Consider the following 26,694-nt stretch of genomic DNA (forward strand, 5'->3'; position numbering starts at 1 on the left):
TGGGAAGCATTCATTTTGTCCATGCTTAGCCATTTTTTTAAATGTATAATTGAATATCTGTAGAATCAGTGATCATTTTATGAAATAACTAAGTCAAAGAGACTATTTTTACTTTGAAAATAATATGCGTTGCTTAAATATCACTTTATATTCACACACCTTAGAGAAAAAGTGCCCTGATGTTATTGAATAGCTGTTATGTATGCAAAGACATTGAATGAAATATATATTAAGCATATACATGAAGCATATGTACTATGTATGTAGTTGCCTAATGTAAAATCAAATAGAATTATTAGCAACATCAATTATGTATCAGGGCATATCATAGACACAGTTTCAAAAAAAAGGGACTACTAAATACAAAGCAAACTTGTTCGAAAATGAAAGCACAAGAAAAGCACAGTCTAGATGTGAAATTAGGCAATTTGGAACATAATCTGAGTAATGGCAGCATTGATATCTATAAGGCAGGGATATCTATCACCTGGAGATGGCAGAGATTAATTGGTCAGTCAGTAGGTTCCTAGTTAGCCGGATGGCCAAAAGATCTGGCTCTAATTTGGTATTTTTCCTCCCAATTAGCTCCAATTACAAACAAATGGAAATTCTGCGGTAGCTACAGGGACATAAGATAAATATCTATATTAAAGCATTGCTAAAAACAGTCTTCTTGTTTTGGAGCCATGGTCCAAATATCTTATTTCTTTCTTTCCCTTTTTTTTTTTTTTTTTTTTTTGAGATAGGGTCTGTCTCTGTCACCCAGGCTAGAGTGCAGTGTTGAGATCTCAGTTGACTGCAACCTCTGCCTCCTGGACTCCAGTGATTCTCTCACCTCAGCCTCCTGAGTAGGGGGGACTACAGGAACATACGACCATGCCCAGCTAATTTTTTTTTTTTTTGGTATTTTTTGCAGAGACTGGGTCTTGCTATGTTGCCCAGTCTGGTTTCGAACTCCTGAGCTCAGGCAATCTGTCAGCCTCGGACTCCCAAAGTGCTGGGATTATAAGCACGAGTCACTGCACCTAGCCCAGATATTTTATTTCTAAGATGCAACTGATGGTAAACCACACCATTAACTCCATAACAGCCTTTCAAGGAGAAAACAAAATCCAGAAAAATAGAAACCTTACGATATCAATGTTATATATTATTTGTAGATCATAACTCTGATTTCTCAAATATTAAAGTGAGCCTGAGAATAAAGAATAGCTAGATACTAATCACTATCATGAGACAAAAGAAACACAATGTTCTTTTCATTTTCCCTATCCAATGTGAAGCTGTGGCAAAGATTGCTGGTTGCCCTAATATCCCTTCTCTCTTCTTGCTTCAGTAATAAAATTCCCAAATTTTAACTACACCTCTGACCACCAAGCTAGAGATTAATTGCTCATATGGCCAAATAACAAAGTTTGGGCAAAGCCAAAAGCTTGGATTTAATATGACTAGAAGAGATCTGCTACTTCTGGGTCAGGCCAGCAAAAGAAATGCATGCCATGTCTTTCCATTGTCTTTTCCGCTTCTGCAGTCTGGGATGCTAGCATGACGGCAGGACAAAGAAGAGCCATCTTAGACCTAGAGAGGGAAGACACACACTGAAGACAGAAAATCCTCTAGAGAATCTTGGACCACCCATGTGTGGACTGCGAAAGAGAGAAGAAAACTTCTATAAGCCACCATATTTGGGGGCCTCTGTTTTATCCTTTCACATTTTCCCTAATACAGACATTTTACTAATAAAGACTTACATGTAAGCATTTTCTAAGTAATACTTCACAGTTATATATTGTCTACAACAATAATTTCTTAAAAATTGTTTATAGTCATTGCTAGTTAGAAATGATGACCCAGGACAGGCAGGGTGGCTCATGCCTATAATCCCAGCACTTTGGGAGGCTGAGGTGAGCAGAGCACTTGAGCCCAGGAGTTCCAGACTAGCCTGGGCAACACAGGGAGATTCCGACTCTCCTAAAAATACAAACATTAGCTGGGCATGGTGGTGCATGCCTGTAGTCCCAGCTGCTTGGGAGGCTGAGGTGGGAAGATCGCTTGAACCCGGGAGGCAGAGGTTGCAGTGAGCCGAGATCACGCCACTGCACCCCAGCCTGGGTGACAGAGCAAGGCCCTGTCTCAAACAAACAAACAAAAGATGACCCATGTTGCTTATGATCCTATGATGGATCACTTGGCAAGATGGCAGCAGCTGAAGCAGAGACCCCGGTGAACACTGGCACACCTCTACTGCTGTTCACAGTGACTGGCACTGAGAGCCACCTTTCCCTCCACAGCCTTTGGAAAGTCTCACATTTCCCCATGGGTCCTACTCCACTCCGCCCTCACTAGCTAGTTTTCTCCTTCCCTACAGGTCCTTTTGACTTTGGCTTACCCTATCAATCATGAGAAAATAAACATTAGGAATATGTGACCCAAAAGATACCTTTACATAGAAAAGATACGTTTATATTTTCAGATGTGATACATTGTTTTTAAGGTAAAATTCCAAAATCTCAGTATAGTAACAATGATGATAATGATAGCTGATAACTCTTGAGCACCTTTTATGTGCCAGACACTATTCTAAGCATTCTACATATATCAATTCATTGTTCTACCAATGATACTCTATTATAAGCTAAATAATGATACTCCATTATTTAAAGTCTTTTTTTTTTTTTTGAGACGGAGTTTGGCTCTTGTTGCCCAGGCTGGAGAGCAATGACACGATCTCGGCTCACTGCAACCTCTGCCTCCCCGGTTCAAGCGATTCTCCTGCCTCGGCCTAAAGTATTAAATTTATACAGCATCCCAGAAAGCACTATTGATATATTATCTAATATTCTTTGTATAGGGTAACTGCTAATATGCCCAGTTGATATGTGAAAACATCAAAACCCACAGAAATGTGAAAATCTGTCCAGTGCTCCACAAAGATCAGCAGAACATCCTGGCCCAGGTCAAAGACTGGCCCTGACAGCAAACAATCAACAATGCTCAGTTCTCCTTTCACAGTCTCTGAGTTCTAAAATCAAGCATGCTTTCCTAAGAGAAGGGAGGTCCATAGCTTCACAAGTCCAAGGGCTATGGATTAATTCACTGATGACCCATGTTCCAAACAGGAAATGTGCCTGAAACTAAGGAAATTAACAGAGATGGGCTGTTCATTCCCTTAGGAATGTGGGCTAAGCTGGTGGAAGAGCAAAAGAAAAATAAAAATAAGTTGTTTATCCTGCTTTCTGTTTCAAACTTTCTTCAAAAATCTGAGGGACTTGGGAAGATGAAACATAAAAATAAACTGATACGCTTCCATGGATAAAACTGAGCATCCAAAAGAATAGCTGGTGCCTTTAGAAACTTAAATAAAGGCTAAGGAAGAGCTAAGAGTGTGACTGTTCAGTGTCTGAGGCCTCATGAACTTGGCCACCAAAATGATCTCCAGTCCTTCTACAGGGCCACCAGTGTGGAACAAGAAGAGTATGCAGAACAATCCATTTTTGGCAATAGAGATCTTGTGATATGATTTTCTGTAAATTTCACTTTACACTGTATTATTTACAGCATGAAAAGCACTTGCAAGTGAGGAAGGCCATACTATCCAAAAGAATGTTTCTTTCTCAGGTGTTGAATGCAGGACTCAATTCAAGTGAGTCTCTAGGCTCACTACAGAAACAGAAGCCCTTGGTGTCTCAGGCCTCTCTGACTTAGGGTTATAGAAATGATATGCCACTGTCAAAGCAAGTGTTGAGATGATTATTTCACACCAAATATCAAATAATAAAGTGCAACAACAGTTTTTTGACATGTTATTTTTTTTAATTCTAGGTCACATCAAGTAAAATGAGTTTAAAAAGATTTTGGAAGGCCTGGAATTAGAGAGCAAGTGGAAAATTTAAAATCTACATCATTCAGCTTAAACTCTTCAAAACGGTGCTCCCTTTTCAGAAGACTCAGATGTGAATGGAATGATCATGAATCAACTAATTTGCCAGATTAATGATAAAACTGATACGGATTTAAATCTTCTACTTCTGTAAACACTTCAATACAATAATGATCCATTTGGTTTGAAGGATACTAGAATAAAATAATAAAGCCATAACAAATATGTTAGTAATAAAATTGATATATTCTAAAATCCGTTAATTCTATGACAGTAAAACAGTGTACTGCAGATTTCAAAATGACTCTTTAAGTTTTGAAATTGATTATCCCTGAAATATAAATATTTTTCAAGTGATCTGTTGCAAATTCTAGAATTTATATCTATTAATTTTAACTTTGATTATCTTTTTAATTTAGCAATGCAGCATCAAAAGCAAATATCTTTCCGATTAACAAATTAACAAAGCAAATATCTTTCCAATCACCTGATGTGCAGAGCTTTTGGAAGACTATGCAGATGGTGTGACATGGCATAGTGAAGGGGACATCATCTATCAAGAAAACAAAGCTTCTTTAGTGAATCTAGACCAACAGCAGCTTTGACATCATGGAAGACAGTAATTGTGGAACTCAATTATCTATTAGAATAGAAACAACATAATATTTGATTTGGTTCTTAATAAAAGTATTGATTTTTAGCAGGTAGAGAGGCCGTGCATGGTGGGCTCATGCCTGTAATCCCAGCACTTTGGGAGGCTGAGGCAGGCAGATCACGAGGTCAGGAGTTAGAGAGCAGCTTGGCCAACATAGTGAAACCCCGTCTCTACTAAAAATGCAAAAATTAGCCGGGTGTCGTGCCACATGCCTGTAGTCCCACCTACTCGGGAGGCTGAGGCAGGAGAAACATTTGAACCTGGGAGGCAGAGGTTGCAGTGAGCCGAGATCATGCCATTGCACTCCAGCCTGGGCAACAGAGCAAGACTCCATCTCAAAAAACAAAACAAAACAAAAGAAAACAAAAAAACAGAGAGAAGCAATTAACTATCATAGCCAAGATTCAGTCTATCTATGCCATATTATTTCTTGTGTGGTATCCAAAGCCAGAAGTATCTAAAGAAGTACACATTTTAGTCTATAAGTCTCCATGCTTTCTGTGATGGTGACTCAATTAATAGTGATCTTTTGCTGTCAATAACCCGCTAATGACATGGGTTCTTCCTCAAAAGCTTTACGAGGAAGACAGCACCATAAGTGATTGTTACACCTTTGACGTGGAGCACAAAAATTAAGCAAGAAAAGTGATTCAACTTCACATATTGATGGTCTGATACATACAAGGCAGCCCCTTTTCAGGCATACATTTTTATTGACCTCAGTAGGAATGGTGGAGGAAAGACTCTGAAAATCCTCTCCTTCATAAAAACAATGAGAACACTGACAAAAATTGTCAGTCAACTTTTTCAGAACTCTGGAAATTAACTAAAGGTTTGCAGCAATCTGGGTGGTGTTCATTAAAAAATAAATAAATAAATCTTGGTAAGAACACGGAGCTATGTGGTGTGTTTGGCCTACCCTAATCTCACCTCCCACTTTCCAGCTCCACGGTAGCCTTGAAAACCAACAGCCTTTAATCATGGTGAAAACCAGCAGCCTGGAAGCCACTTAAGGGGGCATAATGGACTTGTAACTTCTTCAAAGCCCCATTCCCAGAAAAACTATCATTATTGGACCTCGCTAGTGGTTCCAAGGAAGGCTCCACTCACATAGCTTGCTTATTTAACCTGACCTGGCACTAACCCAGTGAGAACAGTCTTTTGCCCAAAGTTATTTGTCAAAAATAATCAGCTGCAATAGTTTAACATCAGGGCTGCCTAAGGCTGTGGTAACAGCTGGGACAAACAATAAGCAAATCAAAAAGCCTAAAAAAAAAAAAGGCAGGGTATGTGATATCCATACAAAGCCTAAAAAGCCTAAAAAACACTGACATATTTCCTAGAATATAGAAGGTTCCATGTATGCATAGGGCTGTGTGTGTGTTTAGGTTATGCACATGCTCACCAAATATCTGAGAATGTGCTAAACTCTCACCTCTGGCTAAACCTGATACTTGGCAGAAACAGGAAGTAAAGGCGAAGGTGGAGTTATAAGCTAAGCTACCTGATGGAGCATCCCAAGCAAGCTCCAACATATACAATTGGGCGTCCCTGCAAAAACTTGAGACTTACTGGTTCCAGGCATTTAAGGAAATCTCTGTCCAATCATTAGCTGACTATTAAGCTAAGTGGGTAGAGATTTCACTGGTCACACATGACAAAGAATATAGACTTTACAGAATTACAGTGGACCCTTAAAAACACAGGTTTGTACTGTGTGAGTTCACTTATACACAGATTTTTTTTGTCTTTACCACCCCTGAGAATGCAAAATCAACAGCTCCTTTTCTTCCTCCTCCTCAGCCTATTCAATGTGAAGATGATGAGGATGATGACTTTTATGATGATCTACTTCCACTTAATGAATAGTAAATATATTTCCTCTTCTTATGATTTTCTTAATAACATTTTCTTTTCTCTAGCTTACTTGGTTGTAAGAATACAGAATATAATACATATAACACATGTGTATTAATTGTTTATGTTAATGGTGAGGCTTCCTGTCAACAGTAGGCTATTAGTAGTTAAGTTTTGGAGGAGTCAAAATTTATACATGGATTTTTGACTGCACTGAGGGGGTACCTCTAAGCCCTGCATTGTTCAAAGGTCTGAACTATAATGCGGAAAAGTCACCAAATAACAACAACAAACTGTAGGGAGTGAGAAGAATCCGATTTCCAGAGCTGCCACGTTATATTATTTCAAATGTCCAGTTTTCAATAACAAAAATTATAAACCATAAGAAAACCCTCCAAACAGACAAGAAAATATGGTTCGTGCACAGGAAAAAAAGGAGACAATAGAAACTGTCCCTGAGAAAGCCCAGATATTAGACTTTACTGGACAAAGACTTCAAATCAGCATTTTAAATATGATCAAAAAACTAAAGAAAACCATGTCTCAAGAATTAAGGAAAATCAAGAGAATGATGTCACACCAAATAGAGTACCAATAATGAGACAGAAATAATAAAAAAGAACCATACAGAAATTCTGATACAGAATGTATAAGAACTAAAATTTAAAAATTACTAGAAGGGCTCTGCAAGAGATCTGAACAAGCAGAAGAAACAATCAGTAAACTTGAAGACAGGTCAATTTAGATGACTTGATCTGGGGAATAGAAAGAAAAAATTAACAGAGCCTTAGATACCATCTAAGATACCTTAGATACAAACACATAATGGGAGTTCTAGGAGAGGAAAGAAAGGAGCAGAAAGAATATTTGAATAAATAGTGGCCAAAACCCCTCTAATTTGAAAAACAGCACTAATTGGCTGGGTGCAGTGGCTCACACCTGTAATCCCAGCACTTTGGGAGGCCAAAGTGGGAGGATCACTTGAGCCCAGTTGTTCAAGACCAACCTGGAAAACATAGTGAGACTCTGTCTCCATAAAAAATACAGAAACTAGCTGGGTGTGGTGGCACACACCTGTAGCCCCAGCTGCTTGGGATGCTGACATGAGAGAAGTGCTTGAGCCCAGGAAGTCAAGGATGCAGTGAGCCATGACTGCACCACTGCACTCTAGCCTGGGTGACAGAGTGAGACCCTGATCCAAAAAAAAAAAAACCCAAAACAAAAAAGAACATTAATCAACACATCCTAAAAGCTCTAGAAACTTCAAGTAGGATAGACTCAAAGAGATCTACACCTAGACACATCATAATCAAACTGTTGAAAGTCAAAGACAAAAAGCAAATCCTGACTGCAGCAAGAGATCAGCAACTTACAGATAAGGGATCCTCAGTGAGATTAACATTTGGTTTCTCCAAAGAAACCATATGGAAGAGAGGGAAGTGAGACGACATAAAATGCTGAAAGAAAAAGACTGCCAACCAGGAATTCTATATCCAGAGAAGCTGCTCTTCAAAAATGAAGAAGAAATTAAGTCATTCCCAGATAAATGAAAACCAAGAGGAATTAGTTGTTAGCAAATCTGCCTCTCAAGAAATGCTAAATGGAACCCTTCAGGCTGAAATGAAAGGACTCTCCAATCCACAGGAAGAAATAAAGAGCAGCAGTAAATGTAACTGCATATGTAAACATAAAAGACAGTATAACTGTGGTTTTTGTTTGTAACTCTTGTTTTTATATTATCTGATTTAAAAGACAACTGTACAAAGTGCTAATTATAAATCTATGCTACTGAGCATACACTGAATAAATATGTAATGTTTATGACAGTAACAACAAAAAGAAGTGGGGAGGGAAGGGAACTACATAGGAGCGAAGTTTTCATATGTTATTATAATTAAATTAATATTGATCAAAATTAGAGTGTTATAAACTAGAATATTAATTGTAATCCCTATGGTAACCACTATAAAAATGACTTAAAACATATATAGTAAAAGAAACAACAAAGTAATTAAAATGTCATACTAAAGAATTCCTATTTACTACAAAAGGAGGCTGTTATGAGTTGAACTGTGTCCCCTAAAAAGAAGTAAATGTAAGTCCTAACCCCCAGTAGCTGTGAATGTGACATTACTTGGAAACAGGGTCTTAATAGATATAATCAAGTTAAAATGAGGTCATAATGAATTAAGGTGGACCCCAATCCAATGACTGGTGTATAAGAGGAGGACATTTGGAAACAGAGACAGAGAAAAGAATGCCAGGTGAAGACTGAGACAAAAATTGGAGTGATATGTCTATAAGCCAAGGAATGCCAAGTATTGTCAGTAACCACTAGAAGCTGGGGGACAAGAACAGAACAGATTCTCTCTCAGAGTTCCCAAAATACCCAGTTTGTGGTACTTTGTTACAGCAGATAAACCAATACAAAGGCAATAATGGAAGAATACAGAAACAACAACAAAAAATAAAAACAGTCTGTTGAGGTAGGAAAAATAAAGACTGAAAATGTAGGAGCCACTTAACTAAAAGATTAATGTCTGAAATTTCCACTGATCAGAAAGAAGGTAGGCTGATATTCCATATGACATTGCAAAATAAAAGCTGATACAGAGTATGCTTTTAAAAATATTTTAACATTAAACTATGAAGACTACTTCTTTATGACCATATATTAGAAACAGACTTAATGACAGTATTTTCTCTAATCAGTTATATTGATAGTAAACTTTCTGCGGCAGTTTTTAAAAACACACAATAATACATGCTATGAAAAGAAACCATTTCCCCCCTCAAACTAATGAATAATTGGGGATCTTTCAGGATTATGCTAAACAATCAGTTTTTCTCTGGCCTACATGCAGCATCCTCTGATCCTAAAAGTGATTTATTAAACATGGATTGTGCCAGTATTTAATATTCGATAGTTCTGATACAACACATGCAAATAAAAGAGTTCTGAGCAGTAGGAGTCTATAATAATAATAACCCTTATGTTTCCAACTTAGGACATAATCATTATTTACTGTTAAATAGAATTTTTGAACTTAAATTTTGAAAGCTTAACATTTTCAAGTGGAGCATTTCTGTGGTAGGGCCAGGAAGATGTAGAGAGCAGATATATATCAGACCTAAAAGCAACAATTTAGTATCTTAGAAATAAACAGAAGCAGATGAAGGGAACGGACTTTGCTTTCTGACAAATATGCAGAATGTCCCTCAACTATTCTATGAATCATTAACTTCATTACCCACCTTTCTGTTCTAGATCACGAATCACCTGAAAATTCCATTACCTACCTGATATAAAATATGAAGATTTCATTTTACTAAGTGCTGAATTAGCAAGTGCCTAAGGTAGCCTTTCATAGGCTATTAGAGCAAAGAAGTCAATACCGAGAGGATCGTAGAATAGAAAAGTGTAAAGGAAACTACGTGGATTGCCTTATGTGTTAGCCATTCTCTGTGCTTGTGAAGGAATGTCAAAGGCAGCTTTTCTCAACGGTTTGAGCATAACTGACTTCCTAAATTAATGAGGAAGATAAAGCCCACAGCTGGTGTATTATGGAGTTTGAACTGCACTAATTTTGACAGGTGACATGAAAACCTTCTCAGCTACTCCGGGTGAAATTAAGGATTCAGGGGACTGGCAATGTGAAATGACTTTTAAGATGTAAATTAAACCATATACATATCTAATGCCCTTCTATATAAACGGAAGTGTACACTAGAATACTAAAAGATGAAGAAGGAATAGAAGTGTGTCATAGTTGAAATATGTAAATTTTTATGTTTTTCAAGTATGTTAGAGTGAGAGAGATCTTTATATTTATTTTAAAAGAGTATTTTTCCTCAAAAAATATACATACAGAGAGACATGACCCAGGATAGATATTCAACTATGATTATAATATTCTTCCTCCCCTCCCCTCCCCTCCCCTCCCCTCTTCTCCCCTCCCCTCTTCTCCCCTCCCCTCCCCTCTCCTCTCCTCTCCTCTTCTCTAGATACAGGGTCTCAGTGCTCAGACCAGAGTGCAGTTATATGATCACAGCTCACTACAGTCTTCTCTTCTCTTCTCTACTCTTCTCTCTCTTCTCTCTTCTCCTCTCCTCTCCCCTCCCCTCCCCTCCCCTCCCCTCCCCTCCCCTCCCCTCCCCTCTCCTCTCCTCTCCTCTCTTCTCTTCTCTTCTCTTCTCTTCTCAAGATACCGGGTCTCAATGCTCAGGCCAGGGTGCAGTTATATGATCATAGCTCACCACAGTCTCGAACTCCTGGGTCCAAGTGATGATCCGGCCTCAGCCTCCTGAGTAGCTGGGACTACAGATGTGTGCCACCATATCCAGCTAATTTTAAAAAACTTTTAGTAGAGATGGATCTCACTGTATTGAACAGGCTGGTCTCAAACTCCTGACCTCAAGCAATCCTCCTGTCTTGGCCTCCCAAATAGCTGGGATTACAGGTGTGAGGCACTGCACCTGGCCAAACATCAGTTTCTTTATAAAGGATTTGCTAAGGCCTTTTCACTCATCATCTTGACAACCATGGTATCCCTACGTTCTTTTCCTCTCAGGAAAATTAATCGTCTCTTTTGGGAACAAATATCTATGTGTCACTGCATTTTATAAACAATATTCAATAATTTGGGTCAATGGCAAGAGGGGGAAAAATGATGACAGTGGTTGAGAAGTTTTGTTGTTTTGTTTTTAACTTCTGTTTAAGTTCAGGGGTACATGTGTAGCCCTGAGACATAGGTAAACTTGCGTCATGGGGGTGTGTTGTACAGATTCTTTCATTACCCAGCATCCATTAGCTATTCTTCCCGATGCTCTCCCTCCTCCCACCCTGCCATGGCCCCAGTGACAGGCCCCAGTGTGTGTTGTTCCCTGCCATGTGTCCACGTGTGCTCATCATTCAGCTCCCACTTATAAGCAAGAACATGTGGTATTTGGTTTTCTGTTCGTGTGTTAGTTTGCTGACGATAATGGCTTCCAGCTCCATCCATGTCCCTGCAAAGGACATGATTTCGTTCTTTTTTTATGGTTGCATAGTCTATGTACCACATTTCTTGATCTAGTCTATCACTGATGGGCATTTAGGTTGATTCCACGTCTCTGCTATTGTGAATAGTGCTCCTATGAACATACCCATGCATGTGACTTTATAACAGAATGATTTATATTTCTTTGGGTACGTACCCAGTAATGGGATTGCTAGGACAAATGGTATTTCTGTCTTTAGGTCTTTGAGAAATCTCCACAAAGTCTTCCACAATAGTTGAACTAATTTACACTCCCATCCACAGTGTGTAAGCATTCCTTTTTCTCCATACGCTCGCCAGCATGTTATTTTTTGACTTTTTAATAATAGCCATTCTGACTGGTGTGAGATGGTATTTCGTTGTGGTTTTGATTTGTATTTCTCTAATGATCGGTGATGTTGAGTTTTTTTTCATATGATTGTTGGCCACATGCATGTCATCTTCTGAAAAGTTTCTGTTCATGTCTTTTGCCCAGTTTTTAACGGGGTTGTTTTATTCTTGTGAATTTGTTTAACTTTGGGAAGTTCAGAAGTTTATACCACAATGTGGATTAAAGCATTTCATGACAAACATGAATGATTTGGCTGTTTATATTCTCACACTAGATTTATTCTCTCATGCCTGCTTTCTCATAATATAGACACCGGAACTGAGAATACCAGTGAAGCACGTAAGATAGGTCTCTGTATAAATTATTGATGGCCATATAAACAGAATTTTTAAGTATGATCCAGGCATGTTCTTGTGTTCCTCAGGAAGACAGAGGTACCCAATATTTTCAACATGAGAAACATTTACCCACAAAATAGCTCATTTTCCCTAGAAAATATACCTGGCACAATAAGGATAAAATAACATTCGGCAGCAACAAAGTGCAATCTGTTCTGAAATAAAGTCTATAAACAAGTTCATTTATTTTGGGGTCCTTCAGTCTACATATAATCATGAGGCTTACTCACCCAGACTTAACATTACAAACAAAGACTCAGTAGTAGGGTGCAACAAGCTCGGTACATTTTTCTGAGGAGTAGTTGAGATCAAGAAAAGCTTTGGCTTCTTGGGCAGGGCTGGAATTAGGGGCTGAGGCCTGGACAAGGGCACAAGCGAGTAGTATCACAGAACAAAGAGGCTGAGACCCAGGTATGGGCAGAGATGCAAGTCTTTTTTTTTTTTTTTCCAGTGGAAGGGACTGACTAAAGCTTCCTGCTGCTCAAACCCAGAACTAGCAGAGAAGTTGAAGAGTTAGAATATTAGGTAGAGCCCATAATTGTGCTAAGGGGAAGTAGCATTTCAATTTCATCTTTTATCAGTATTAGATCCTTTGGCAGGCAAGAGCCCTTTTAATATTTGATAAAAGTTTTCTCTCTTTAATATTCAGAAAGACACAAACTTCTGTTTCTAGTTTTAGGTGTTTCACTGACCTCTTAAAATTTATTCGCAAGTGCCAGGATAAGAATCAAATAGAGCACTGATGATTATAAACGGCAAAAAACTACCAACAGTTAGATCAAACCACATACTGACATGTCTCAAAAGCTATAGGTGGATGGTTGAAATAAAAGATTTTTCCTTTCCATTTCCTTGCTGAAAATAAGTAATCTAGCATGTCTTTTTATTCATCAAAAGGGGAAAAATATTTTGTATACAACAGTAGAGAATATATTTACATATTATTCTATTATTCCAGAAAGTATAAACCCTAAGGAAAAGAAATGTTTAAAGACACAGCTTGAACTGCTGAGTTCAGTTTGGAAAATCTGTATTGCTTTGATGAAACGTAAGCACAGCATGTATTGAGTTTGCTATTATTTTGAAACTATGAGGCATTTTTTAAAACTTGGCAAAGGCAAACATATTATTAATGTTCATAAATTACCATGCAACAAAAGTCCTTGACAGGTATCTACTGTCTTTCAGAAGATGAATTTATTTCACTAAATATAGAATTAGGTTAGAATATAAGGTCATTGAAGTAGAAGTAACCATACAAAAATCTAGGGTAGCAGGAAGCTGATTTGTTACAGTGATTAGAAGATTTCCAAACCAAAAATAGAAGAGATATTTAAAATATCACTATTTGTAATTAACCTTATGATGACATGTACCATAAGTATACTAACTATAAATCTTGAGCAATACTATATATTTTAATTTAAGCTAAATAAAATGTAGCATAATATCAATGTGAATGTTAGTGTCAACGTTTTTTGGCAATATTTTACAAAGTAATATGTTTAAAAATATATAACTTGTTTTATTATAATTTGAATATAGGAATAGTCCTTAATAAGCACTTACAATCTAGATTAACCAGTTTGCCCTCTCTGGTGCAGGTTGTAAGTAATGCACTAAAATTCTCATACAATTTTGAGACACACAAGTCTCTTAAAGGGAGATAAGTTACTTTGAACTATTCATGACAGAGGGAGGACCAGGATAACTTTTTAAAATAAACATTTTAACTTTTATTTTAGGCTCAGGGGTACATGTGCAGGTTTGTTATATAGATAAACTTATGACTTGGGGGTTTGGTGTACAGATTATTTAGCCATCCAGGTACTAAGCATAGTACTTGACGTTATTTTTTCTTTTTCTTTTTCTTTTTTTTTTTGAGACAGAGTCTCACTCTTTTGCCCAGGCTGGAGGGCGGTGGCACAATCTCAGCTCACTGCAAGCTCCACCTCCCAGGTTGATGCCATTCTCCTGCCTCAGCCTCCTGAGTAGCTGGAACTACAGGTGCCCGCCACCACACCCAGCTAAGTTTTTGTATTTTTAGTAGAGACAGGGTTTCATGGTGTTAGCAAGGATGGTCTCAATCTCTTGACCTCGTGATCCACCCGCCTCAGCCTCCCAAAGTGCTGGGATTACAGGCGTGAGCCACTGCGCCCAGCCGACATTTTTTTTCTGAACCTCTCCCACCTCCCCCCGATCTCCCTCAAGTAGGCCCCAGTATCTGTTGTTCCCCTCTATCTGTCCATGTTTTCTCATTATTTAGCTCCCACTTATAAGTGAGAACATGTGGTATTTTGTTTTCTGTTCCTGCGTTAGTTTGCTAAGGATAATGGCCTCTAGTTCCGTCTATGTTCCTTCAAAGGATATGATCTTGTTCTTTTTTATGGCTGCACAGTATTCCATGGTGCATACGTACCACTCTTTATCTAGTCTACTGTGGATGGGCACTTAAGTGGATTCCATGTCTTTGCGATTGTGCATAGTGCTGCAATGAACATATGCATGCATGCGTCTTAAATACGTAAAATCCAGATACTTCCTCTTTTCCTTACTGCCCAAGAGCTTTAACATCTTTTCCCTATCAGCCAATTCACAAAACTAAAACCAAGACAAACTGTCTGATTTTAATTTATCGTCTCTAGTGGAGATTTTTAAAAGCAGTGAAAGTTAAGAAGCAGGAAGAGAAGAAAGAAGAGCTTAGATCATCCACAAATTCGATAATCATACAATAAGCTCATTTGTTCTAGACAGCCCTAAAGATACTATCTATCGCTATAGTATTTTAGCTGGGCAAATAAACATAACGCATCCCTTAGATGAATCCCTAACCATCCAGTACATCTTCACAGACATGTGACTCATGAGAAACATATATGACAACCGTTCCCAAACTCTTCCAAAACTGGATGCTCAGCAGATATGAAGGTACTTCAATACATGAGGCATGAAGTCAAGGAACAGTTAATAAGCTAAACTTTGAGCGATCACATCATTCAGTATACATTTATTAAGTGTATGAAGTGTGTGTTATCACAAGCACTGATATACAAAGATGGATAAGACAACATCTCCCTTACGATAACAGTCATGTTGGATTTCTACATAAATAAGTAATCATGATGCACCATGATGAGTGCCCAAAGAGACAATGACCTGTTGAACAGGGGTACTACGAAGCATAGAAAGTATGTGGGAAGAGTTTGGGAAGGCTTCCTTGAAGATGCAGTAGAGTAGAAAGCATTTGCGAATTAAAATAGATTAGAAACCCGTTCAGTGGCTAACTGGCTATGTGGTTTAGCCAGTTATTTAACATTTCTAATCCATGGCTTCTCAATTAACAAAACAAAAATAACAGCCAGGCACAGTGGTGTGTGTTTGTAGTCCCAGCCGAGGCAGGAGGATCATTTGAGCCCAGGAGTTCAAGGCTGTAGAGCGCTATGATCACACCTAGGAATAGCCGCAGCACTCCAGCCTGGGCAACAAAGCAAAACCCCATCTCAAAAAAGTGGGCAAAAGAAAATTGAGGATAATAGTATCTATATAGCTAGCCTGCTGTAAGAAGAAAAAGAGATCACACATGTGAAGCACTCAGTTTCTTGCAAACAATAAGCACTTGATAAATTGTACTGATTTTATCAGTTAGCAGTGATTTCAGGTGCCTCATTAGCAGCAGCCATTGTACCACTGTTACTGGTCTCATGTGAACCTTGTTGTGTTCACATGTATTATTTTCAGTCTGAATTAATACTTTAGCTGTAGGCTATCTATCATTAGGAGGACAAAACTAAGCAATGTAATTTTAAGAGTAACCAAATTCATAAACCACTTCACTTTCTATAAGGTCAGAGTTCATTAAAGAGGAATATGCAAAGGTTATTACATTAGCAATATCAATAGGAAAGCAAACACAAGGAAAATACATCTTATTTGCCACTACAGGGGCGATATATTAGCCAACACATGTAGTAGCAAATATTAGTATGTCTGATTAACACATTACTACCAACTGTCATCATATGGTAAGTATATCATGAGAAAAAGGTAATGTAAACATTTCAAGAGTATGAAATGGTAAAAAAAAAAAAAAAAAAGATATATAGGAGGTATCATTAGGGTACTACTCACGGGACAAATGACTAACAATGTAATAGAAAAAAATAAGTACCCTGAATGTCCTAAAGGGCTTATTCTTATCCTTTAGGCAATAGGGACTTTAAGGTGACATAAAGCATGTCTATTATCTACTGATTCTATTATATGCAAGTTTACTACAGCATTGTATAAGCTCATAGGTATATTTCTTCAATTCCAGCGTGTTTTTTTCACAATATATATGTTTGAGATATCTTTTGTCAGCTATATCATAATTTAAATGAATCCTATATTGTTTTTTAAGGGCAGTGATACTAAAAATAAGGTTTGCAGATGTCCCAAACACACACTTCACCACTTGTCTGCCTATTAGTGATAAAGAGTTCTCCTTCCCTTCCTTTTATTCAGTACATATACATTCAATATTTACTATATAAAGTGCCACACACAATGCTAGACTCTTGAAGAAACCTTAAAAGTGATCCTGTGTTAAGTGTAATGTGCATCCTCTATTCCTATGGAGATTGAATAAAATGTATTCTCAACAGATGTATCTTTCCCCAGCATACTTCTAAATAATGACAAAAACTTTGGTGCTTTCCTTATATAACTTTCCCTTTAAACTGTTCGTTTTTTTTTTTTTCTTTTAAGTTGGTAAAAGGTGTTTTTAAAAAATCTGAGAGTCAGGTGAATAAGAAGTGAACAGAATGAAGAGGAAGGAAAATAGACCAGCCAAGTACTCTCTAATTAAAGTCTGTTGCGTGAAACATCTTCCAAAAACACAAGAAGGCTGAGTCTTCCCAATAAAATTCTCAAGAAATCCTTGCCCTGAAGGTATTAAAGCATCAGGGTAGTTATTTCAAGAGTGGATTCCTTCAATCCCTATAGTTTAAAAAATCACCACCTTCATTTGCTGTTATTTTTTTCTGTTTTCATCTTCTGTTTTTTTCTTATTGGTGAACTCTGTTCAGTACCCTTGAGATAAGTCAAGTAATTTCTGTAGAGTGGTCTAAGCCTAGTGAGAGGAAAATGGAAATTTACAAGATATTGCTGTGCACAGGACTGAGGAGCACCAGATTTGGGCTCCCTTCCCTACTACCCTTTTTGACACTGAGAAGCCATGTAAGCCTTCTGGGGCTCAGTCACCTTTTCTGTTACATAACGATGTGTTTGTGGAATCCTGAGTGTTCCGGGCTCTGCCATGCAGAGGAAGATGAGAACAAACAGCAAGGTGTGAAGGTCTGGTCCAGGAAACAAAGGAAGAGTTTAAAAGCTCTTACTTTGAGATGGTGTAGACCTTTGATTCTTGCATATCTTTGTTTCCTTTTGCTCTGTTTCTTTTGGATGGCTTTCTCCCTGAGTGTGGTATCACAGCCAGATTACCTCCTGCACATAAAGTGCAGAGCAGTGGTTGGCTTTCTATGGGGAACAATTCTCACCCTTGGAGCTCATTTACTTCATCATCTTTTGCTGCCTCTTCTGGCCAGGGGTTAGGATTTCAAAGTTCAAGACTACAGTGTGGGCTATATAATTTATTTTATGAAGAAGGCTCTTCCTTTTTTTTTTTTTTGAGATAATCTCGCTTTGTCACCCAGGCTGGAGTGCAGTGGCACAATCTTGGCTCACTGTAACCTCTGCCTCCTGGGCTCAAGCGATTCTCCTGCCTCAGCCTCCTGAGTAGCTAGGATTACAGGCGCACACCACCATGCCTGGCTAATTTTTGTGTTTTCAGTAGAGACGGGGTTTCACCATGTTGGCCAGGCTGGTCTCAAACTCCTGACCTCAAGTGATCCACCTGCCTTGACCTCCCAAAGTGCTGGCATTACAGGTGTGAGCCACTGAGCCTGGCCAGCTCTTCCTGTATTCATTCTCGTATTCACTCATTTATTGAGCCACTACTGGGTGGGACAGATCCACAGACAGATATAACAAGATTGTTGCCTCAAGATGATAATGTAGGAGGAAAGGCCAACATGATACATTCTTCAAAGGATTTAAAAAAATATAATGTCATGACCATCAAAACTTGTTATCACTCCAACTACGATCTAGGAACTAAACATCTGGTGTTTTCCAGGCAAAGTACAAAGTTATATTTCAGATCTTTTGTTGATTTTTAGAAGCTCTCCTGGAGCATCTATTCAGAGGTCAGCAAGTCTGGCACTACTTCAGGTGCTGAGCACTAGGATTTGCTATACACACAGTATTAGCTGCTGCAATCTTGCAATCAATTAAAATGCTGAATTTATTCCAAGGAGTATTTGGTTAGTTACCTCAGAGCCAACACAAGATTTTTCTTCCTTGTGCTTCTTCCTTTTTGAACTTATCTGACTCTATCTCTTGTGGGTCCCTGGATCCCTGATCAGATCTTTTCCAATCCAAAAAAAGTGGCTGTTATCATAAACCTTATATTGATGGGGCCTGTTTCCCTTCCTACCCTCCACACGTCTAGTGCATCTCCTGGTCTTCACGATGTATGCCTCACATTTACTGCAAACACAGCACGTCACAGCTCTTAGCATATTTGACTTTTTTTTTTTTTTTTTTTTTTTTTTTTACAGAGAATCACTTTATCAAGTGTTGAGTCCAAGTGTTAAGTAAAAGTTGACATGCCTGCAACTTATTTTAAAATAGCAAATCATAATCATCCCACACTGTCTAAAGTACTAAACTTAACATATAAATCATATACCCTTACTAGAAGGAGCTAGCTAGAAAAATGTAAATAATAAAATTAAAATTGCTAAACTCCCTCATTATGTATTTATAATTAGCAGTCAAATTACTAACTGTCTTCAGAATTTCTGAAATAGGTTGTTGATATTAAAGAAGCTGTTCAACAAAAACCTCAACAAGTATAGTCTTAAAATCAAATCAGCGAAATAATCTTTTAAATGTTTAGCTATCCATTAGCATTTGCATTAAATTTCAGCAACAGTGGTTGCTTTTAGCTTTTTGGGATGTTATTTTTCTGCACAAACGTACTGCAAAGAACACACTTGAAAAAAAATAAAAGTTATTTGTTTTCATACTTTATACATGACTTTGCAACTGCACTAATCGATTTTATGTCCATAACTATGGGTCTAAAGTAATTACTTCTCAAATAGAAGTCATGGATCCTAGCAAGTACTTCTTCATTTATATGGTTGCTCCCCTGTCCATATTCTTTGCTCATATTTACTGTGTCATTTGCCATCAGGTACCACAGTTACCTGGACATACGCCCATTTGCCTAGTTTGACACAGCTACTTAAGGGTAAGCATCCTGATCTGTGGAAAAGTATAAAAACAAAATCAGGGATCTCAGAATCACCTTTGTTCACAGTGATTACCATTATGTCGATAAATGGAAAACAAGGAAGGAAACTCTCTGAAAGAAAGTGTCATGTATTCAGGGATGGGCCTTACAATGGGAATACAGGTGCCACAGTAACGCATGTGCAAATCAAGTGAAAGAGTACCTTGCTCTGTGTCCCTCTTATTCAACTTCACCCCTGTGTATCTCCAGATGAAGGGATGAAATTGAAAATTCATCCTCAAGCTTCAAGCACAGTACCTTTTCTGATATGGCTAACAGTAGTTTGGATAACACAATATTGACTGTGGGTTGCAAAATTAATGCAACATATTAGCAGTTCCGAATCAGACAAGGGGTCAAAATGGAGGAACTGAGGCAAATTTATGTGCTGGAAGACTGAAGGGCTACAAACAAACAAAGAACTGTGGCAACGTGGCAAGTATTGAAAAATGTGGGCAATGCTGATTAATGATGAGGAAGTAAAAAAGTGTTGCCTGCCAAAGAAGGGGATTTGAAAGTCTTGATTCATTCTTAGAAATGCGGGACTACAAAAAAAAAAAAATGTGAAGGAGTTTTAAATGAAGATGATGCGATGATACTGAGGCTGCCACACTGTCTGGATTGGTTAGTGTCTATGTCAGCATGCAAATGGGGTGCTTTTCCTTACCTCCAGATGCTCTAAAATATAGGGTGGATTTGTCATGCCAAGCCTCAGCATTGCTCCCTCAGGAATCACTTCAACCAGTTTCCACAGGAGTGTGGGGAGATTGGTGCCAATATCTCTGCCATAAGCCCCCGTGTCTTCACTGGTCAACCATATCTCACAAACACCCTCTGTGAATCAAAGGAGATAATTAACAAATCTGTGGCAGAGCTGTTTCCTTCATCATACAGCTGCTCACTCTTTTTAATGCAGTATTTCTCAACACTATTATTCAGGCAGTCTGGGTATTCAATTGCAGAGAAAAAGCAGCTTATCCCATGGTGCCAGTGGGTTATTAAGTTCATTTTATGAACACCACAGAGTTACAACAATGCTGTAAATTATCAGTGTGTCCTATGAAGTGATTAACATTCACAGCCAATCAGTTCAACTGTGCTTCCCCCAAAGCACTTTGATCAAGACTAAAGCCTCAGTCCCACCTCAGAGAATACCTATTTTATTGAACACTCTAAGCCCTGGAACTGAAACAGTCACTCCACAGAATAGGCACTATCAGCAGTTAACTCATTAATCAGTATGGCACCAACCTAAGGAAAAATGTCAAGTGTAGTTAAGGTTTAGCTCACATATTATTAATTATAAGGTACCCATTTTTCTCGTAGCAACTATTCTAGTCTGTCCTCATTATTCAATTAAGAATAGGATTCATTTTATTGCTGCATTCAAAAAAGTTGGTTGCTGCCTAAACTGAGTGTTTGTGTTGGAAAACCTGTTTACTGACAGCTTGCTTTCTATTTTCCATAAATCAGACTTTAGGAAAACGTATATATATTTTTGTCGTTATTATTGTTATAAAGAATCCTGACTTCAAATATCATACGTTGCAATGATACTGCTTCAAAAGTCCAGAGGAAATACTTTGGGATCCCCCTCATGTTATTTAAAATGAATAAAACAGAGTTAGCAAGAGCTATTCAGGCTTTCATGGCACACAGAACTTTTCTCAATCCATATTCAATGAAATGATCAGCCTATTTTAAAAGGCCAAACGATTAACAAGGCTAAAACAAACAATGAAGTGAGCCTGTGAAATTTGTTCACGCTCAAGTGGTTTGTTGCTTCTGAAGAACCTCAACACACACACAGGCACACAAACTGAAGACTTTAGCCTGAACCAAAGTATAAGTTTCTAGAAAGTGTCTTAAAATTATAATTTTAAACTATTTTTAGTTGACAGAACAGAAGAGTTTCAAAAATACATTTAAATATTCCTAGCCAAGAGAGACAACAAATAAAACACATGGCTTTTATGTGAACGTGGACTTAAAACTTACAGAATAAGAAAGCATAAAATAAAGATCTTCGCTCCTCTTAATATGTTCCAAGAGGTAGAAAAAAACACAGCAAAAAGATTTCCAATCACTATTCTTTCCTTTAGCATAAGAAATATAATTATTTTAGCAAAAAGCTAAACCATATGAAAACATTTTCACTTTTTCCTGCCTGTCTATCTTTCTGAGACATACACATCCTCACCCACACCCACACAACATGGAAAACACAAGGATAGAAATAAGATTTTAGTTTTCCCAAATTAAAGAATCAATAACTTAGCATTGAGAACAGAATACATAGAAAAAAGAGCACTTAAAAAGCTTTTTAAAAAATAAAAAGCTCAATACATTTTAAAAGCTGAAGATATTTTTAGCATCTGAAAATTAGTAGTATTATGGATATATGGGTTTTCATAGTTTAAATTAAATACCTAGTTCCAGAAATAATAAACCTTTGCTTAATCTTAATCATTTAATAAAAAGCTTCATTCTCCAAAGAAACAGTCTGGCATGTCCATAGGCTATTTTTAGAAGCGTATAATTTTATAAATATTCTCTGTACATGGAATAAATCTTTTTCTATTTAAAAAGTGGACTGAAATTAGTGGTATCATCTTTAATATTACATCTGCCATTAGGCACTGGACTCATACAATCTTTTTTTTAACAAAATCTTATCACAAAATACACTCCAGGAAAAGAGATGGCTAAGTAACAACATAAACAGATTTTAAAACATTCTGAAAGAGGTTATAAAAACAGGACATTATCCATGATTTTCCAGTTACTGGCATTTGAGCAACACAATATGAATATTTTAAAATGAACAGAATAATTTTAATTTATAATTTTTCCATCCAAATGGTTCCATGTTATGCCTTATGTAGAGAGTGCGGGTTCCTGGAACAGTGCCTTGCTGTTGCTAGATGAATATAGAAGGGGAAAAACCGCTATGAATAGGAATGGAAATAGCATCCACGGAGAAACAGCAGCCAGCTCTTCAAGCTGCATAGGTGGGGACCAATAGCCCCCTGGTGGGCTGAAACCTCAAATTAAATCACATAAAGAGGAAGCAGCTGTAACACTAAATCAGCAACAACAGGAACAATGGTCTTAATGTCTCCAAGATCAAGGCTGCTAAAATACTCTATATAATAGCAACCTGGTTTAAAACACAATGGAACGAAAGAGTATGAGCAAAATGAAACCCTTGGACTCGAGGAGAATTTTGCTTTGCCAATTCAATTCAAAAATCTGTCAAAGATGATCTTGTTCTTAGTCAACATGAGAAAGTTCAGCTTTTGTAAGGGTGTATTTCAAGCATGAATCCTAATGAGAATGGATCTCTCAAATAGGATATGGAAGTCATTACATACTAAAAGTGACGCTAAATGTGGAATCCCCATGCCTGACATCCTTTTCCCTGGAAAGTCTCCTGATTAGTCATAGCACAGGCAGTTCCTGCCAGGCCACGCTTGCATATGAAGTCACCAGAGCACCTGAGGGCTTCAGTAGTCACTAATGGACACACACTGGGACACATGCTTATATCTGCACACTTAATTGGCTAGACTTACGGACAGAAGTGCTTGCCTAAACAGCTTCATTTCTTAAGGACTTCAGTTATGAGCTTTATTTCTATGCACATAGAGTTCTCAATTTATGCAAACATTTATTTGGCCCTTAATGTGTGCCCTTCAGCTCTTCCAGCTCGCGACAGATATGGATTCACCATTAAACTGGCAATTAGGTAAGAGCTGGCAAGGGGACACTGACTAACGTTCCGGACCCTTTGCATCCATCCCTATTGGTGGTGGGGATACAATGGGACAGTCTTCAAGAACACAGCCTTAGACCAAAATGAAGGGCCTGCCGGGCTGGCTTAAAATAGACACAATGGCAGGTTCAGTAAGATAGTCCCAGTCTGCACTATAACTTGGAATTTGGTAAGTATATGTCAGGAAAATAAACACATGAAAATGAAAAAGAGGGGGCCGGGCGCAGTGGCTCACGCCTGTAATCCCAGCACCTTGGGAGGCCAAGGGGGGCAGATCACGAGGTCAGGAGATCGAGATCATCCTGGCTAACACAGTGAAACCCCGTCTCTACTAAAAATACAAAAAATTAGCCAAGAGTGGTGGTGGGCGCCTGTAGTCCCAGCTACTTGTGAGGCTGAGGCAGCAGAATGGCGTGAATCCAGGAGGCGGAGCTTACAGTGAGCCGAGGTCGCACCACTGCACTCCAGCTTGGGTGACAGAGCGAGACTCCGTCTCAAAGAAAATGAAAAAGAGATGAAAGCAGGAATAACTAAGATAAGAGAAGTGAATGCCCATTAAAAACTTCCATGCCTGTAAAAATAAATATATGCAAAAAAAGAAAGTGGTGGGGTAAGAAAGTAGGAGACAGAAATTAGGGTTTTTTTTAAGCATCCAAGGGAAGATTTTACTTTTTTCTAAAATTGTTCATCTACCTGACTTGTGTTCGTTTTCCCAAAAATTGTTCAGTCTACCCGACTTCTTAAATGAACATTATGTTCATCAGATCGTCCACCATCCTTTTGATGCATTAATTTTGGTAAAAGGAAAAGCAAATACTGGGAAGAATGAAATGCACTGTACAGGAAAAAAGCCTTAAGTTTAGTTATGAGATTCCATTATCATCTTACCCAAGCAATTACAGACCAGCCTGTAGATGAAACACAAGCCATTTTTCCCTGAATAAAGAGCAACCCCAACAGCTAGATTCCCATCTCTGCTCCACAGCAATTTGAGATGACAGGAGATGGAAGTAGAAGACCTAAAAGTTTGATAATAAGAGAAGGATAATATCCTCAATAAAATAGTCTCACCACAAAGAAAATCCTCTTTGAAAAATCAAACTTTGCCAAAATTCAATTTCAAAAGATTATGGCTCACTATAACTATGTATGAGCTTCACTGTAATAAATTAAAATACGGGTGAAGACTGATTTTATCTGGTCAAGAAGTAGCATTTCTCTAGTAGTTCCTGCTTTATCTTCGAGGAAAATTTCCAAGATAAGTTGTTTCAATTATTCATGAGTAGTCTCTAAAAATAACTACAAACATACAAAAACTGTAAATCATTATTATGGGGATCAGTAGTTAAAGAGCACTGGATGGCAGGGAAACCTACATCAAGTACACATCATTTAAAAATCCTTGGAAAATCTGCTAACTCTACCTCCTACTACCCGGTGTGTGCTGTCCACTCCCCATCTTTTCTTTCTTTTTTTTTTTTTTCCTGAGACTGTTTCACTCTGTCACCCAGGCTAGAGTGCAGTGGCACAATCTCAGTTCACTGTAACCTCCGCCTCCGAGGTTCAAGTGATTCTCCTACCTCAGCCTCCTGAGTAGCTGGGATTACAGGTGCACACCACCATGCCATGCCCAGCTAAGTTTTGTATTTTTGGTAAAGATGGGGTTTCACCATATGGCCAGGCTAGTCTCCAACTGCTGACCTCAGGTGATCCGCCCACCTCAGCCTCCCAAAGTGCTGGGATTACAGGCATGAGCCACCGCACCTGGCCCCTCCCCCGTCTTTTGTTCTCCATTCCTATCCTTTGTTTTTTCTTCTCAATTTTATCCTTGAGTCTTTCTCCACCATCCAGTTCCAGCCTGTATTCTCCCACTAAGGAAAATACATTAAACATATATTATTTGTTATATTTATTTAATATGCATTAAATTATCAGCTTTTACTTCCTGCTGTTTCTTTTAAGGGTCACAGTGCATATTAGATTTTTAGGGGTTCTTTCTTCTTAAAAAATAATCTTAGAAAATTCAGAAATTAGGCTGGGTGTGGTGGCTCACGCCTGTAATCCCAGCACTTTGGGAGGCCAAGGTGGGCGGATCACCTGAGGTCTGGAGTTCCAGACCAGCCTGACCAACATGGAGAAACTCCGTCTCTACTAAAAACACAAAATTAGCCGGGTGTGGTGGCACATGCCTGTAATCCCAGCTACTCAGGAGGCTGAGGCAGGAGAATCACTTGAACCCGGGAGGCAGAGGTTGAATTACCTGTAGTTCCCGGGGGAAGTCACTATATGCTTTATGCCCATGCTGTTTCCTCTACCTAAAATGACCTCTACTCTTCTTTGCATAAAAAATACCTCTTTGAGGCCGGGTGCTCGTGCCTGTCATCCTAGCACTTTAGGAGGCTGAGACAAGCGGATCACTTGAGGTCAGGAGTTCAAGACAAGCCTGGATAACATGGTGAAACCTCGTCTCTACTAAAAATACAAAAATTAGCCAGGCACAGTGGTGCACGCCTGTAGTCTCAGCTACCTGGGAGGCTGAGACAGGTGGATTGCTTGAACCTGGGAGGTGGGGGATGCAGTAAACTGAGATGGCACCACTCCACTCCAGCCTGGGAGACTGCATGAGACTCCATCTCAAGAAATACTTCTTCAGAAAACTTTCGTGACCACTGAGAATAATTTACACGCTCTTCTCCTGTGCTTTCAACCCTCTTGTACATAATCCTGTTAATACAATGTGTTACAATTATTGGTTTGTCTTCCCTGAGAGAAAAGAAGCATTTCCCAGGCAGAGCTGCAAAAATCTAAAACACATATGCCTAGGACCTATCATGATGCCTAGCAAACAGCAGAGCCTCAATACATTTTGGTTCCATCAATCAACATATTTGATGGGATTGCTTTCAGTAAAAAAAAAGAGATGCACAGATTAAATATATTTCAGCTAACATTTGAAAAGCACCTCTTTCTATACAGACACATAAATATACACACATACATATAAACACACGTATACAAACACACACACATACAGAGATTGTGCACAAAAGTGGAGGAGGTTATGTATTAGGCAATGAGGAAATACCAAAATGAACATTCTTTGGACAATATGGAAATGCAGCTTGAATGTTGCAAAGTTTCTTGCATAGTCTCTTAACTTCTACACAAGATTAGCAGTCTCGCTTAGGGTTCCCTATTACCCTACAACAACAGCTGGCCAGCAAAGCAACTGAATGCAACCAGCTTTTCACTTACAGGTATGATTTTCTTTTTAGTTACAAAGAAGTTCAGATAGATCAATCCTCAGAAAACAAACTTTAACATTATTTTTTATTGCCTTAATAACGAGAGTTAACAAAGAGA

The 26,694-nt window shown here is 38.3% G+C and overlaps 1 protein-coding gene and 1 long non-coding RNA gene across 9 annotated transcripts in view; both read right to left on the reverse strand.

The window, feature by feature from the left end:
• CDKAL1 (CDK5 regulatory subunit associated protein 1 like 1) overlaps positions 1–26,694 on the reverse strand; it is a 759,164-nt gene that overhangs the window by 323,025 nt on the left and 409,445 nt on the right. For all 8 annotated transcript variants that reach the window (XM_063632136.1, XM_063632135.1, XM_063632137.1 and 5 more), the window contains one exon: positions 20,224–20,390. In XM_063632136.1, the coding sequence (XP_063488206.1) occupies positions 20,224–20,390 (167 nt within the window). The remainder of the gene's footprint in view (positions 1–20,223; positions 20,391–26,694) is intronic.
• On the reverse strand, positions 3,792–4,500 carry LOC134735669 (uncharacterized). Its single transcript, XR_010119007.1, has 2 exons — positions 4,368–4,500; positions 3,792–4,074 (listed from the first exon to the last, which is right to left on the reverse strand). It is a non-coding gene; the product is annotated as an uncharacterized lncRNA (long non-coding RNA).

This window comes from Symphalangus syndactylus, chromosome 23, assembly GCF_028878055.3.
Source record: "Symphalangus syndactylus isolate Jambi chromosome 23, NHGRI_mSymSyn1-v2.1_pri, whole genome shotgun sequence".
Lineage (NCBI taxonomy): Eukaryota > Metazoa > Chordata > Mammalia > Primates > Hylobatidae > Symphalangus > Symphalangus syndactylus.